This window comes from Capra hircus, chromosome 18, assembly GCF_001704415.2.
Source record: "Capra hircus breed San Clemente chromosome 18, ASM170441v1, whole genome shotgun sequence".
Lineage (NCBI taxonomy): Eukaryota > Metazoa > Chordata > Mammalia > Artiodactyla > Bovidae > Capra > Capra hircus.
In genome coordinates this window covers 20663785-20681283 of record NC_030825.1, presented here as the reverse complement: position 1 = coordinate 20681283, position 17499 = coordinate 20663785, and the positions used below count along the sequence as shown (strand labels likewise).

General features: G+C 47.1%; 1 protein-coding gene across 1 annotated transcript in view; it reads right to left on the bottom strand.

Moving 5' to 3' along the window:
- Nucleotides 1-17499, bottom strand: part of ABCC11 (ATP binding cassette subfamily C member 11) — a 93074-nt gene that overhangs the window by 25859 nt on the left and 49716 nt on the right. Inside the window, exons 12-19 of the mRNA XM_005691954.3 lie at nucleotides 15698-15769; nucleotides 12180-12304; nucleotides 10241-10313; nucleotides 7637-7840; nucleotides 6299-6433; nucleotides 6122-6218; nucleotides 4482-4571; nucleotides 2204-2307 (exon numbers count right to left, since the gene is read on the bottom strand). Of these exons, the coding sequence (XP_005692011.1) occupies nucleotides 2204-2307; nucleotides 4482-4571; nucleotides 6122-6218; nucleotides 6299-6433; nucleotides 7637-7840; nucleotides 10241-10313; nucleotides 12180-12304; nucleotides 15698-15769 (900 nt within the window). The remainder of the gene's footprint in view (nucleotides 1-2203; nucleotides 2308-4481; nucleotides 4572-6121; nucleotides 6219-6298; nucleotides 6434-7636; nucleotides 7841-10240; nucleotides 10314-12179; nucleotides 12305-15697; nucleotides 15770-17499) is intronic.

Sequence of the window (17499 nt, the reverse complement as noted above, 5' to 3'; positions counted from 1 at the left end):
AGCCTGGTATACTACAGTCACTACAGTATACTACTATATACAGTATACTACTGTTTGAGGTTGCAAACAGTCAGACATGACTGAGCGACTGAACTGAACAAAATGTCTAGACTTGTGATTGGCACATGAGCAGTCTTATGGGACTGAACCCTTAACCTGTGAGGTGTTGCTAACTCTGGATAGGTAGTATCAGAATGGAAGTGAATTGTAGTACACCCAGCGAGTGTGCAGGGAGTTGGAGAACTGGTTGATACAGAGGGGAAAAACAAAAATCAAAACCTGCACTTAGGGTATCAGAGACATTATGTGTGGAGAGAGGAAAACTGTGAGTTTTCTTTTTCAGAGGTTCAGCCCATCTGAGTTCAGGGTGAAATTCAGCAGGGAGAAAAATATGTCTTCCTGGGGCTACAGAAGACTCAGCAGCCAGTAGAAGGTGAAACCATATGTTAAAAGCTTCCTGCTCAGTGCTATCGCTTTTCCCTTCTCCCTCCCCACTGCCCTGTGCTGGTTCCCTGGACCACTCCAGCATCAGTCTCAGTGGCCTGTCTCCTTGATCCGGTTCTTGCCTCCACTCCATTGCCTGCTCTACCCTGACTGTTCCAAACTTAACGCCACTCCCATTAGAACTTCTGTGCATCCCTTCCTCAAGGCGTCTTTGTCCTAAGGCAGCCTGCTGTCTGATATGAGCCTCTTCTCTTCTGGCAGGGTAGAAAATGGCTTGGTAGATTACTTCACTCTATGCTGTTAGGAATCTGCACTAGATGGTCATCTAACATCACCTCTGCCTCCTTCCACACTCTCCACTGTGATTCAGGGAAGAGTTTGAGAACTACTTCTCAAACTCCTCGCCAGCATGGTCTTAGGCTAGATTCTGCCAAAGAGAGGCACTCACAGGAAATCTAAAGGCTGAAAGAGAAGCCATTATACTCTGGTGGCAATTGTGGACAGGTGCATGGAGCTTGGAGTTCAGCCAGTGGTTAGCAGGCATCCTTCCAAGGATCAGCCCATTTAGTGCCACCTGCTGCTAAAATTCCTGGAGCCTGCTTTCCCTCTCTCCTCCAGCCCTTCCAATGGCTGTGTATGTGTATTAAATCTTTGGAAGCTCTAAATATTTCAAGTGGCTCCTGCTTTCCTGACCAAACTCCATCTGAAACATGACTCAAAAGTTAACCAAATAGAGTGCTTGAAAATCACGGCCTGGATTCAGAGCACAGAGTTCAAGGCACATTGACATCTCAGGGCAGGCTCCTTCTCCTCTCTAAGAATAATTTCTGCAAATATAAAATGGGGACAGTGATACCTACCTCAGAATGAGGTTGGAAAGATTAATGAATTAATCTGGTACATAATGAGAGGTCCAGAACCCTCAACACAAACAACCCTGTCCAAACTCCTGCAATGAAAGACTTGACCCGAACCCTAGTGTGGCTCCTAGAGGCTAAGGCATGTCCCTTGGAGGACCCCAGCTCCCCCCACCTTCATGAAAGTGCCTCTACCAGGAAAATTTACTGTTTGTTCCAGGCTCCTGATCTCTCTTCCTCAGAGCACTTACTAAGAAGCACTCACAGCTGTGACTGTGTATCTCTTGCAACTCAGAAGCATCTTTCTTAAAGACCTGAGAATGATTCCTTTAAAATGTAATCCTCAGAAAGGACAGAGCCTCTGTCCCCCGCTCTCTGTGGGAGGAGAAAGCTGGCTGCAGACACTGATGGCTTAATTGTACTGACACTCACCAGCCTTTTGTACTTTTTCATCTCTGGCCCAGCAGAGCCACTACTTTCCCTCCTCTCTCATTCTGCCTTTCAAAAGCCCACATCACTTCTGTGCAAGTCATACTGGAGCTCAGCTCTTTCCCTGCTGTCAGGAGTGATGGATAAAACTTCTTTTCCCTTCTCTAACTCATATTAGAGCAGACTGTAAAGCATTAGAGCTGTTTGGGGACAGAAACCTCTTGATTTTGTTCCTAGGAGGCTGTACAGGTGACCTCTTGCTCTGTGAACACAGGGTGCCCACCTAGGAGGGAGCTCCAGAGTTTCAGCTCCCAAGGGTTTCCTCTAGAGCCCCATTCATCAGGATGGCAAGGGCAGGTACTGGGCTTGCCATAAGCTTCTCTAACCCATACCCATGGGGCCCCAAGGAATAAGAAGTTCCCCCATTCCACCCAGGAGCACAGAAATGCACCCCACCCCTACATGGCACTCACCCCTGAGCCCTGCCCCAGCCAGTAGCTCAGCCACCAGAAGTTGAACACCAGCAAGAAGACTACCATCACCATGAGAAGGAAAACCACGCCGCAGATCAGGTAACCTGGGGAGAGAGAGAAACGTGACACCAGTGCCAAAAGAAGGTACGTGGCCACACCAGGCCCTCGGATCTTCCTCAGACACCTTAGAAGACTAGAAAGAGCTGGGTTCCAAGATTAGAAAGCCCTGGGTTCAAATCCTGACTCAAACTACTTACAAGCTATGTGAGCCTGGGCAAGGGACCAAATGTCAGTGACAGTCCACTTCCTTACATACAAGATGGTGATGGTACTCCTGCCAGCCTCAAGGGGCTGCTCTAGAGACGCTATGAGATAATGTGTGTCAAGTACCCAGCCCAGTGCCTGGTTATGTGAGCAGTGTTCTAGAGAAGCTGGTTCCCCTTATGCAAGTCCTGAGGGTTCAACATTCAAAATAACAACAGCTACCTTTCACTATTATGTACCAAGTGCCAGGTAGAGTACTAAATACATGAATTACTTTTGAATTCAGAATGCCTATCGCCAAGTCTCCAAGGGAGGAAGTAACTTGCCCAAAGTCATAGAGCTTGTAAGTGATGAAGCCAAGGATGAGAAAACCTAGGGTACATGCCTTCCTTTCCCATTTACCTCTTGCCCTGGCACTCTACCCACCTATCCAGTCTGTGCCTCATGCCCATATTCTTTTTCTTGAATTCTTCCTCAAGCTCCACCCAAGGGCCAACTCTCTTTAATGACATCTGAGACCATGCTTGGTCCCAGAGATCAATCTCTCTTGCTACCAGTGGATGAATGTTTTAACCCTCTAGTTAGATTACAGGGTAGGTTCTCAGGCAACTTTATACACCCTCCCCTCCAGAACTCAGCAAGAGCCTAGTTCATAATAGGTACTTCCTAAATACAGATCAATTGGTTTTTTGGTTCATTCATTGCAATTCACAAGTATCTGCTACTCCCCTGTTCTGGTCAGGCCCTGTGTTATATCCTGTAAGGATGCTCACAGTGGAAGGGGTGAGGATGGCAATCTCCTATGCACAGCCTACCTCTTCCTCCCTAGACAGGTAGAGAGAAGACATACCTTGTGTAGGGTTAGGTCCCCAAATCAATGAAGAATAAAAAGTTGGCATGGAGTCAAAATTACTCTCAAAAATTAAGTTACTCAAAACCACAGTAGCATATACTTGGTTTCATGTTTACAACATTGTACAGTTATATATGTGTGAATTTGGTAACATACACCATTAAATAAAGCAGAAGCTTTGAAACTTTTTATGGCCATCCACCTTCAGATATACAGTCTAATACATAATAAAATGAAAGCTTCACCAACATCACTTCTGCAGATATTTTCTACTCTAGGCACATTTCTATTCTCATTGCTCCTTACAACACACGTGGTTGATTTCACAGCCCACTAGTGGGCTAGGACCTGCAGTTTGAGAAACACTGAGATAGAGAGTACTGTGGCATTCTTTATTTCAGTAAAAATATTGATGATATTTGCTTATATTTCTTATTTTCTATATTCCCAATACTGTGTTACTTGGGGCCTTAATCCTGACAGACTGCTCGTCCCAAGGCTAGCTAATTCCTAGACAGCAAGTAACTGTTTGTTTGATATACAAACGAACCAGTCCACAGCCCATCCTCCGAGTAACCTCTTTTATCAAACTCTCACCCACCAAGCCAATATCTGCCCTCCCCTAAATCACCCTAAGACCAGGTATCAGACAACTAGGACCACCACTATAGCAATGAGCCCTCCAGAACTGTTCAAGCTGTCCAATCCCAAGCTTACGCAGGGTGCCTACCCTGCCTCACCCACTTCTTCCCACAGAAACCCCAACAAAGGCTCGGGGCCCCGCTCCCTCTTGCCACTGCCCAGCCTCCTGACCCACCTTGGTGCCTCCCCACGCGGTCCTCCATGGCGCGCCTGTCATGCCTATTTCTAGCCAAAAAAGTGTAAACTTGGCCCTTCGTGAAAACAATTTATATGTCTACATGCCTTGACATATTTGATTTTTTAAATGCCAGGTATATTAACACAGATACACATGGAAACATAATTTCTGGCACTGACTACAGTGGTAGAGTTATTATAGTTGAGTACGGCTGGAATTATGCAAGTTAAACTCATGAATGGCACAACCCTTTGTGTCCCTCTATCTCCCACGACCTTGCACATTCCAGTCCGGCCCAGCTTCGTGAGTAGGCCTGGCCTGGGGCAGCTAACAGCCCATACCTCCGCCTGCCTGGATGTAGTGGTGGTAGACTCTCCACTTCAAGGACCCTTCTTCCATCTTCTCCTTCTTTGCAAGCTGATTTTCCAGCACTGGATCAGGGAAAAGAAAAAGGAAATAGTATGCCTCCCAATCTCCTATATCTCCTTCCTGGTCAAGAAGAGTCCTTGCGAAGCCTTCTGTTCTGGTTGCCACCAGTACCCCACCCAAGTCTAACTCTAACCAGCAGAGTCTGCAGGCCTGCCTGGACTCTGAAAAGGGGGTCCATCGCCAGCCATTCAATAGACCCTGGAGAGCCTGAGGTTCCTGAGGGCTGAATGTGTTGAGAGAGAGAGCGGGAGAGAAGGAAGAAAGCAGAATTCTTGACCTGGGACAAGAATTGTATCAGTATCAGAATTGTTATACTGTACAGCTTCAAGAAGCAAATCACTTAACCTCTCTGTTTCCTCATCTGACAACTGGCAGGCCTACAGATAATTACTAGGATGCTTTGTAGCAATACGCTTCTGAAACAGCGCCTCGAAACAGGTGTAACACCAGCCCAAGCGGACACGTGGCCTACAGCAGGGCAGAGAGATCAGTATCTGAAATATTAGTAGATGTCATTAATGTCAATGACAACCGCCACAACAACAGTAACAGGAGGCAGCACTGTGCAGGATACCTGCTGTTTCTGCTTGCCGCTCTCCCTTCTTCTAACAGCAACACCACTATTTTCCCAGGAGAAGACAGCTCTCTTTGCGGAACTTTAATCTTGAGGGAAATTAGATTAGGATGGAAAACATCTGAAGCAGGTTTTCTTCAAAAGGATTCTATACCTGTTCCTGCTATTCTAGACTCCAAACTTACTGAGGTCTGGTACTCCAACTTTTTTTTTCCATGCTGTGATCTACACCCTTTTCTGCCAACACATTATTTTTCTGCCCAAATTGGCTTCTGATCTTTGCAGCTGAAGACTCTATTTGTGACACATATGCCAGGCACTGTCCTAACCCCTCAGGACCCTGCTAATCTCCACTGTGGTGTTGTAATATAAGAACAATTATCTCCACTTTTGCCACTGAGGGTTCAGAGAGTTTAACCTGTTTGGCCAAAGTCACACAGCTTTGAGAGCAGTAGGCCTGGAATTCTAATCCAGAACCTTTCTTACATTAAAAATGAAAGTCTTTCTCATCTGCTACCTTATCTCAGAAAAGAGCAAGATCTTCAATAAGCATACTAAAAGATGTTCAGCTTCACCTTTTGAATGCCCAGAACTGGGCTTAATTTATTTCTGACTTCCAATGGCATTGTTCTCAAAAAATGTATAATGAATTCATGGCCCAGAAACCTTGCAAAGTTTATATCAGAGTCACTCGAGGTCAATCCTCATTCTGCCTCTGCACACCCTGAGCTGTTTCCCCCAACAATAGTCACTTCCTGGTTGCTTCAGACCTCCTGACCAGCACAGTCCTTACCCCACAGCCCTCCAATACTTGGATCTGTACCCTATATGAGTAATGTCTGGCACCCCATTCAGTGAGTGACAAGGCCTGGTCTCACATTCAGGACGAAATGCCAGAGCCAGTGGAAGATGCAGACAGGCAGGCAGAGGGTGGCACCCTGCTCCCAGGTGCTTTCACTATTTCTTTCAGCATATTACCAGCAGTTTCACTGAGAAGTTCTTCCTGGCAAGTGGTCTGGGCCTGAGCTTCCAGCTGCAGGTCCTCTTCTGTCTTTGCCACTCCCCGCAACACACCCTGGGGAGAAAGCAGAAGCCACGGTTGCAGGGAATGGTCCGCCCAGTTGGGTCGGAAGTGAGGGTGGGGTGGGGAATCACCTGTGTGGCTTTCCCGTGCATCTTCTGGATAAGCTGGGCATATCGTCCCCTTTTCTGCATGAGCTCACTGTGAATTCCTTTTTCACAGATTTTCCCATCTTCAAATAAAATGATCTGGTCACAAAACTCTAAATACTGCAGAGTCGGAAGAAATAAGATCTTCAACACGCATACTAAAAGATGCTCAACTTCACTATTCAAAAGGAAAAATTTAAATCCTGAGAAAATATTTTATATCACCAGTTTGGCAAAAACAAACCCAAGTGTTGGTAACGACTAGGGGTAAAGGACTCTTACAAAATTGGGGTGGAGGGGGAGGCCTGTATAGATTGGTGCAGCTACTTTGAAAAACAATTTGACAATATCTAGTAAAATTAAAGATTTTTGAAGAATTATGAACCAATAATTCTACTCCTAAAACACTTCCCAAAAAAGCCCTCTCAAACACATGCATTAAAAACACATGTATCAATATACTGAAGCATTTTTTTGTAAAAGTGAAAAATGGGAAACAACCTGAATATCCATCCTGGAGAAATCAATTCTGGAATATTCAGATATTGTAATACAATACTAGTAAGAAAGAAATAAAATTCCATGTATCCACATGGAAGACCTTAAAAATATAATGTTGAGTAGAAAAGCAAATTACCTAAGGACACAGAAAGTAAAGCATCAATTATAAGTTGTTAAATATGAGGGCCAGGAAGGAGGGAAGGGGCTGTGCTCTGAGGGCCATCAACATTGGACTGTGATGCGTCATCTGGGTGGCAGTTACATGGGCTTTCATTAGGTTATTTTCTCACCTGTTTTTATGTCTTACATATTTTATACCAAAAACTACTAAAGCTCAAATAGGAGAAGGATAAATAATAACAGGGTCTGGTATGAACATATCTAGGGAAAAAAATGACCCATGAGAGGCAGCACCCAGCACAGCCAGTGTACTTGATGGAAGCATGTGCGACTTGGCGAATTCTTCTCTGAGAGAGTTTTTTGTAACTTCCAAAGCAGGGGCCCACCCATACAATTTTGAAGATAAAGGAGACCTCAAAATTTAGTTTCAAAAAAACAATTTAAAAAAATTCTATAAAGCAATTATCCTTCAATAAAAAACAATTTTTAAAAATTTAGTTTCCATTTTTACCAACTTATCTCCTCCACATGGAAAGCAGAGGACATCAAGTTCTTTGCAATCCTCTCTGACTTCGGGGTCTGTCTGAGATACGAAGGGGTATCTGCTGGGAGGCTGTTATTGATCATGTTGAGATGGCAGGGGCTTGAGGAGCTACATTATCTGTCAATCATGGCCAGAGAGAGCCCTGGAAGGGTGGTCACCTGCAGATGATGGGTCACCAGGATGACGGTCTTCCTTCTGAGCACCTTCTTAAAGCACTCCTCAAAGATATACTTCCCCACGTGGGCGTCCAAGGCCGAGAGTGGGTCGTCCAGCAGGTAGAGCTCACGGTCAGAGTAGACGGCCCGGGCCAGGCTGATCCTCTGCTTCTGCCCCCCCGAGAGGTTGAGGCCCCGCTCCCCAACCTGTGGACAGGCAGCCAAAGGTGCCGAGTCTGGAGGGTGACCCAGCCAGGTGTGCTCCCACCAGCCAGGTGGGCAGGTAGACAGACTAACCCCCCTCGGTGCATACTCCTGGACACCTAATGGTTTGACACCCCTGGCACTTAGAATGGCGCCCCACTCCAGCACTCTTGCCTGGAAGATCCCATGGATGGAGGAGCCTGGAAGGCTGCAGTCCATGGGGTCACTGAGGGTCGGACACGATTGAGCGACTTCAATTTTACTTTTCACTTTCACTCTTCACTTTCATGCATTGGAGAAGGAAATGGCAACCCACTCCAGTGTTATTGCCTGGAGAATCCCAGGGACAGGGGAGCCTGGTGAGCTGCCGTCTGTGGGGTCGCACAGAGTCGGAGACGACTGAAGTGACTTAGCAGCAGCAGCACCTAGAATATTTTTCACAATCTCGACTTCACAGTGGTGAACAGTCCACCTGCCAATACAGGGGACGTGAGTTTGATCCCCGGTGCAGAAAGCTTCCACGTGCCACCAGGCAACTAAACCCGTGTCCCGCAACTACTGAGCCTATGTTCTAGAACCCACATGCTGCAACTATTGAAATCTGGGAGCCCTTAGAGCCTGTGTTCAGTGACAAAAGAAGCCGCCACAATGAGAAGCCCGAGCACTGCAACTAGGGAGTAGCCCCTGCCCGCTGCAGCTAGAGAAAGCCTGGGTGCAGCAATGAAGACCCAGCACACTCAAACAGAATTAATAATTAATTTAAAAGAAAATAAAAATATTTTTCACAACATGCCTAGTAAGGGATGAAAAAACTGATGCTCAGTTAACTGAAACTTGTAGTTCATAGTAAGATATAATTTGTTCTAAATTGATTGGCTTCTCAGGAAGCATCTTAAAACTTTTAACAGTTTAGCTCATAAAAATAAATCACTTATTCCCAAGAAACAGCACCTTCTTACATCTTACAATGGTTTTAAATTTCTGTTGACTGTAACTGTCGACTGGTGGGATCACTGGCCTGGGTTAGGGGTATTGCCCAAGACCAAGACTGTATTATAGGTGAGGTGGTGGGCGGGTGTGTTATGTCAGGAGTCGAGGGTCCTAACCAGAATCACTGGGCAGTGGGTCTGGACTTCCTTAGCAGACTAGCACTTCAGGCAGCTGCTGGCTGGCCCATCCCTATGTCAGGTCCTGAGGCCGGGACAGCCAGGGTCTAAGTTCTATCCCTGCTTGACCCTGAACTCTGGTGACGTCGTAGAGGAGAAGCAGAGTTTAAAGAGCAATGGGCGGCCGCTTGTCACTGCTCTGCCTCCAGTTGACATGTGACTGTAGATAAGGGGCTTGGCCTGGGAGAAGCTCAGTTTCCTCACTCACTCAGCAGACTGAAATGCCTAAGTGCTCCTCTGCTGCTGCTGCTGAGTCGCTTCAGCCGTGTCCGACTGTGCGACCCCACAGATGACAGCCCACCAGGCTCCGCCGTCCCTGGGATTCTCCAGGCAAGAACACTGGAGTGGGTTGCCATTTCCTTCTCCTAATGATGGCCTAACAGTTACCCTACACCAAGCACTATTCAAAGCAAGTATGTATCAATTCACCTAAACTTCTAATCATCCTGATGGGGTCAGAACTATTACTGATGCATTTTACAGACCAAAGCTGGTTCTTCCTACTGAAGGGGAGACCCTGAACAAAACAACCAAGCTCTCTGCCCTCCAGGGTACACTGCTGATCATTAAAGGAAGGATAACAAAAGAACTGACCTCAGGTTATCTGAGGCTCACCTAATATATTAGAGTTGCTAGAACAGTACCTTGAATGTAGTGACTGCTCAGCCAACTGAGCTATCATTAGATAATAAAATCAAGGCAACCATACTGTTTTTATCTTACAAAGGTCTTATGTAGAGTAAAGGTGGCTACTGACGTGAAAGATGGAGAATTATCAGGAACACCTAGCAGTCAGAACTGGCATTGCCACAGCGGGGCTATAGCTGCCATCCCCACTGTTAAAGGAAGTGCTCTAGAGAGGGGCAGGGTGGTGGGAGGGGCAAAGGTGGATGATGAGGGGGTGGGGGTCGGAGTGGAGGGGTGGGGGTATGGAGTGGAGGGGGGTGGTGCTTCTCATCCTCACAGGGTCTCTGCTCTTGATTCAGAAGAAGTCTGAGATCAACTCCCATTTCGGTGGGGCAAGGTAGCCCGTTTGTCAGCTCCCAAGGTCAGGTGAGCCCCAACTTCCCTCCCTTGGGAGGGAAGGCTCTGAGACTGCAGGACCAGCTCCAGTTGCTTTGGGAATGAAGAGCTGGGGTCCGTCGTCTACCTACCCAGGGGGCAGGCTGGGGACCCCAGAACAGCATGACAAAGGCACCATCCCAGCGGAAGCGGGGTACCCTCGCCTCCCACGCACCTCTGTCATGTCTCCGAAGGGCAGAATCTCCAGGTCGTGGTGCAGGGAGCAGCAGTGGAGCACCTGGAGATACCTGCAAAGGAGAGGGAGCTAAAGGGCCAGGCGGCCGGCCGCAGGCCCTCCAGCCTTCTCGAGTTGGAAGGGAAGGTCTTGCATTCCGTGCTGAAAAATTTGGCCTCGATCCTGCATTTAATGGTAAATCACAGGAGGCTTTTTTCATTTCCTTCCTTCATTTTTTTTTTAATGTAACGCGTGCCCTTGGTAAATGTTTGAACAGAACAAAAAGAAGAAAAGGTGAAAAGTGAGTCTCCCTCGCATTGCTGACCCTCAGCTGCTTTCCTCTCGATTAGTCACTAACAGAGTTTCCTCTATACATATTCAGAAATAATCTAGTGATGTATGGTATGTGCAACAGATATAGGTTTATATTGTTTTAATGGCATGACCGTATTCCAGTATAGGGAAGTACCATGCGCTGTTTAGCCAGTGAGCTAATGCTGGACATTTGGATTGTTGCTAGCTTTGAGCTATCCTGAATAATTCGATGTGAACATTCTTGTACGTGGATCTTGGCATTCATGGGTGATGCTGCATGGATTAAGTACCTAGCGGTGAATTTTCAGGGTCAAAAGATAGTGTGTTTTTATTTTTGACAAACTGCTCTATGAGTCAAGTCAGTCTGAAAGCTGAGCGGTGACAGGATGAGACTGGGCTTTTAAGACAGCTGCCTTGGAAGCAGAGCACAAAGGTCAACAGAGAAGAAGGCTGGAGACAGGGAGCCAAGAGCGGGGCAGCGGGCACCGTTCAAGCAGAAGGTCACGGACCAGAGCTGGCAGTGGAGGTGGAGAAGGGAAATATTATACCAGAGCTGTTTAGGAGGTTAAGTCTTCCAGGGTTGCTGACCAATTAGATGTGGAAGGAGGAGGTAGTTCTTGGAGGAGGCAGGGTCGGGCTCCCTGGGGTGCACAGTTCAGTGATGCCATTAAGCCTAATTGGGAATTTGGGAGGAAAAGCAGGTGGGGTGGGGGCTGGGCACATTGGACCTGATGTTGAGGAGCTCACAGAACAACCGGCTGGAGATAGCTAGTTTATACACCCACATATCTGTGCCTTTCAGCAAGGTTACAACAGGCAGATTGCAAAATCAGGCAAAGAGTTAAAAGGGGCCAGAGTCCACCAGAGTTGGAAGCACAGCTGCGGCAATCAGAGCAGTTTTCCTTGCTCCTCCACAGACCAGACTTTGCTCATGATTTCCAAGCGCATGTCTCAAGCAGGTCCACCCAGGACTCTGGAGGGAGAGGCTGCAAAGGGCAAGGAGGGTGTGGGCCCGGCTGGGAATCTAAACTCCTTCCTCTGCTGTTGCATATCACCAGTGTGTTTTAGCTTTTGACTTTACCTTCTTAGCTTAGGAATTAATTAACACAAGGAAGTTTCAAAGTAACACTTTCGGAAGGGAAGGGTTATTTTGAGCCAAAGGAGCATAATAGTTAAGTGGTGGCACTAGTGGTAAAGGACCTGCTTGCCTTTGAAGGAGGTGTGAGACACAAATTGATCCCTCGGTTGAGAAGACCCCCTAAAGGAGGGCATGGCAATCCACTCCAATATTCTAGCCTGGAGAATCCCATGGACAGAGGAGCTATGGTCCATAGGGTTGTACAGAGTGGGACACGACTGAAGTGACTTAGCGTGAAGTTTCTGAAAGCGACTGAGTTCAGATTCTGACTCTACCATATCCTAGCAGCTCAACGACTTCGGGCAAATTATTCAGTCTCTTGGGGGCCTCAGCTGATTTGCTGGAAAATGGATCTGATGAGAATCTTTCCTTCCCAGTGAGAAGGAAATACAGCGATGCATGTAAGCGAGCCCACAGCAAGTCATTATTAGCAGCAAGAGGCCCTCTCCAAGCCAGCCCCAGACCCCCACGTCCCGCCCTGCTTACCAGGCCTTGTCGTATTGTCTTCCCATGAGGATGTTCTCCCGGACACTCCCGTTGATGATCCAGGCCTGCTGGGGGACATAGGCCAGGCTTCCGTGCACCCCCACTGAACCCTCCAGCAAGTGCATCTGCAGCAGAGTGAGTCCAGCCTCAGGCCTGTGGCAGCCATGGAACAGATCCCCCCTGGCTCAGCAGCCACAGTGCCCAGGGCTCCACTGTGCTCCAGGAGCCTGGGGGCTCTCCTGTGTAAATGAAATCTTAACAGGATCCTGCCAGGCCCACTGTGAAGGCCCTGAGAAGGCCATGGGCAGTAGTTGGGGAAAGCCAGATCTGTTCCTACTGTGACTGAAGGCAAGGTTCGCATTGAAGTCACCCACACTTTTTTCCTCTTATTTCTCCAGCCCCAATCCGTAGCAAGCAGTGCCTCCCTGCTCTTTGCTGTGAGATGGAAAGCTCCAGGCCACCTCTGTCCATCCCTGAGTATCACGGAATTATTACTGATGTGTGGGTGTGATAATGTCATCACGGATCAGGAAATGCCTTTACTTTTTGGACATCGTGGTGAAACATTAGTGGGGAAAGTGTCATAATCTTTGTAATTTAAAATAGGTCTACCAAAAAATAAATAAATAATGGTTCTACAAAGTATATTTCTACATAGATGTGGCGAGTACACAAATGCTATCAGCTCCTGAATCTCAGTGGTGGGTATACGGACCCTGACTGCAGTGTCATGCCTGCTTTTCTGCAGGGTAAATCTAAACGCACACATTTAAAAAGGATCAAGGCCACAGCCCTCAGGCCCATGACCCCAGCAGAGGACCTCGTGATGTTATGCTTCTTTCTCTCCTTATCCTGTGCTTCCTACTTCTTAGCTGAAGACAGGCTTTAATACGAACTAAACCCTCAGATGACATCTTTTTGTTTTCCTTCATGGGAAGCTAAGTGATTGGTTCATTCGAAGCGACAAGCCCCTAGCCACGTAGAAAGGTGGCCCTGAAGGGAAGCTGATGGGAAATGTAGCTGTGACGAGCAGCAGAGCTCTCACATCAGCTGGACTGCTGTCCTCCCTGGCTGCATCCCTCACTTGCAGGCAGCTGTGGGCAAGTCACCTCTCTCAGCCTCATTTACTCATCTGTAAACTGTGGATCACAATAAACTGTGGAAGATTCTGAAAGAGATGGGAATACCAGACCACCTGACCTGCCTCTTGAGAAACCTATCTGCAGGTCAGGAAGCAGCAGTTAGAACTGGACATGGAACAACAGACTGGTTCCAAATAGGAAAAGGAGTACATCAAGGCTGTATATTGTCACCCTGCTTATTTAACTTCTATGCAGATTATATCATGAGAAATGCTGGGCTGGATGAAGCACAAAATGGAATCAAGATTGCCAGGAGAAATATCAATAACCTCAGATATGCAGATGACACCACCCTTAGGGCAGAAAGTGAAGAGGAACTAAAAAGCCTCCTGATGAAAGTGAAAGAGGAGAGTGAAAAAGTTGGCTTAAAGCTCAACATTCAGAAAACGAAGATCATGCATCTGGTCCCATCACTTCATGGGAAGTAGATGGGGAAACAGTGGAAACAGTGTCAGACTTTATTTTTTGGGCTCCAAAATCACTGCAGATGGTGATTGCAGCCATGAAATTAAAAGATGCTTACTCCTTGGAAGGAAAGTTATGACCAACCTAGATAGTATATTGAAAAATAGAGACATTACTTTGCCAACAAAGATCTGTCTAGTCAAGGCTATGGTTTTTCCAGTGGTCATGTATGGATTTGAGAGTCGGACTGTGAAGAAAGCTGAGTGCCGAAGAACTGATGCTTTTGAACTGTGGTGTTGGAGGACTCTTGAGAGTCCCTTGGACTGCAAGAAGATCCAACCAGTCCACTCTGAAGGAGATCAGCCCTGGGTTTTCTTTGGAAGGAATGATGCTAAAGCTGAAACTCCAGTACTTTGGCCACCTCATGCGAAGAGTTGACTCATTGGAAAAGACTCTGATGCTGGGAGGGATTGGGGGCAGGAGGAGAAGGGGATGACATAGGATGAGATGGCTGGATGTCATCACTGACTCGATGGACGTGAGTCTGAGTGAACTCCAGGAGTTGGTGATGGACAGGGAGGCCTGGGGTGCTGTGATTCATGGGGTCGCAAAGAGTCGGACACAACTGTACGACTGAACTGAACTGAACTGAAACTGACCTCAATGTCTGTACTTTCCTCATGGAATTGTTTTTGGGTTGGGGGCCAAGGGAAAAAATGGGAAGCTCTGAACACAGGGCCTGGCATTCAAATACTATTCAAACTATTTTTATTAAAAAAAAAAAAGTGGAGACTTCCCTGGCGGCCCAGTGGTTAAGAATCCACCTTGAAATGCAAGGGATGTGGGTTTGATCCCTGGTCAGGGAACCAAGATTCTACATGCGTGGGAGCAACTAAGCCCTCACACTGTAACTAGAGAATCCATGAGCCACAATGAAAGATTCCACATAATGCAATGAAGACACCTCATGCCGCAACTAAGACACAACACAGCCGAATGTATAAGTGAATGAATGAATCATTTTTTTAAAGTGGAAGTTTTCTTCTCCTTAGTTGTAAGAAGTTGGGGGAAGAAGTTGCATCACCTGTGGTGCACAAAAAAACATGAGCCATCAGATTGATGTATTCAGAGAGAATTGCTATTGACAAGGTGACCGCTTTCCTAGGAGGTGATGAGTTTGTCCTTGTGCTTTCAGGAGGAGGAGCTAAGGAAGGAGGGATATCAGATAGTTCTCCCAACCATGTGGGAAGGAGGACAACGGACAAAGTTGGGAGGGGGTAGGAGAGAAGCCCTAGGACGCAGTGAGGCTGAGGCTGAGTGTGGAAGGGCTGCAGAACTCCCCCGTGGGAAGGGGGCCATAGACACACAGATGGCTGTTAGGATAGAGTCCAGGTGTTATGGCTGTTTTTTGTTGTTCACTAGGAGGTGTACAACATGACCTCAGTGTTTGGGGGGAAGGGGTTGGTCTTGTTGGAAACTGGAGAAGGAGTGGGCTGAGTCACATGTGTGCAGAGCTGCAGATGAAGCAGACCTCAAGAATGTCCCAAGGCAATGCGATTAAATGGTTCCGATTTCAAGGGCCTGATGCTGTCTCCATAGGGACACAAGTCCCACCCTGAGTTTGTCTTCATGAGATGATTTGTGTTATCATATTAAGCATCGAGGTGCCTGTATCATCACGTTGGTGGCCGCTTGATTACAGCAAAGGGCAGGGAAAGCACAGAGAACAGATGAGGATGGAGCTCCAGGTGTCCTAAGAAGTGGTTCTCCCATTGGAAGGTGAAATGGAAGCACATTCATAACTCACCTCCCCCAGGCACATGCTCAACTGTTTTGAACTTATAAAAATTCTATTGGCTTAGACCCCTTTGTGGGAAAGACGTGGTGGTGTGACTTGCTGGGGGACCTGGAACCTGGGAGTTCCTGGCCCTCGGAGAGGCAGGGTGCATGCATGGGCCACAAGACACTCACCTGCCCCAGGATGGCTGACAGCAGGCTGCTCTTGCCACTCCCCGTGTTGCCACAGACCCCTAGCATGGTACCCTGCAAAGCCAAGGAGGACAGACAGGCGTTGGGACAGCTGACTTGCCCAGGACAGGTCTGTTGTCTTTTATACAAAATGACAAACAGAAAACAGTGACACGCACCCCAAGGCCTCTCAGACAAAGCTCAAGAGGAGCTGAGAGGCCAGTCTATCCAGGTGGGATGGGGCAACCTCAGAGGAAGGAAATTGCATGAGGGTGGCAGAAAGGAATTATGCACAGATGGTCCTGTCAGGCACAAAACCCAAATTCCAGGTCTACATCTATTCGACTCTATGATCCTGGGCAAGCCACTTAGACTCTCTATGCCTCAGTTTCCTCATCTGTAAAATGGGGATAACGAAGCCAGTTCGGCATATATTCTTTCACTTATTCATTCATTCATCCATCAAATAGTCATGTGCATTTCTTCTGTGTACCAAGCAACGAAGAAAAGAACTCTCATTAACTTTACAACTAGTGGGAAGAGAAAAACCATGAAATAAATAACAAAACAAAGACAGACGGTGGTAAGTGGTATAAATTAAATACATTTGCTATCGTGACAGGCAGTTGGATGTCACTACCGTGACAGCAGTGTTAGATGGGCTGGCCCGGGAAGGCTTCGTAAGAGCATGTGTCGCTGCAGCTGATGCCTGAATGATAAGAAGGAGTGAGGCAGAAGAAGGCCTGAAGGTTTCACACCACGGGAACACGAGGAGCAAAGGTCCTGAGACAGGAACAAGGCGACTGACAAAGAGCAGCGAGAGGGCTGCTGTGGAGGGAACGCGTGAGAGACAAGGTTGGGGGCGTGGGCAGGTGCTCAGGGGAAGCTGGACTCTACCCTAAGTGCAGTGGAGGCCACTGAAGGACTGAACCAGCAGAGTGACTTGAACTGGTCTGTTTTAGAAGGCTCCCTCTGTCCACCATGCGGGATGGACTGGAAGAGGGCAAAAGTGGAAGCAGAGAGGCTGCCAAGGAGGCTCTTAGAGGAGCTGGGCATGGCATGCTGGTGGCTGGGGCTGGGGCAGCAGAGGAGGCTGTGGTGAGATGAGTCTGGTCCAGGAGAGATGCTTTCGGAGAGCTGCCAGGCCTCACTGATGGAGACTGGGTGGGTGGGGGGAAAGGAAAGGAAAGTTTGACTTCTAGGACCTCACACTAGAAAGATGGAGATGCCACCTCCAGAGATGGAGAAGACCTGGGGAATGGATCAGAGAGGGTGAAAACCAAGTTCTGTGTTGGTCTTCTTTGTTTGAAATATCTGGTAGGCATTGAACAGGAGGTAATAAAGAGAGTGAAGTCTGGAACTCAGAGGAGACTTCAAGGCTAGAGATAATAACAGCATAGAGATGGAACCTAGAGCCATGCGACTCCAAGGGGGGAAATAGAGATATATCACTAATATTAGATATTAATATTTATTATTACTAGATGTCAATATTTATTGCTATTAGATATTTGTGTCTATTTTAGATATATCTATCATTAGATATAGATCAATGTCTATATTCTATACCTATATGATTATTAGATATTAATATCTATTATACTTTAACAGATATAAGTAGATAATAGAGAAGAGATTTGGACAGAGCAGAGGAGTCAACTGTCGCAAATATTAGTCAGAGAAGAAGCCAAATGACATCAGTTCACAGAGTAACCCAGTTGAAAGATATAGCACAGTGCTTGGCACACACTAGGAACTTAATAAACCTTAGTTTAGTCTTTTCCCTTTATCCTTGGTCCCTCCAA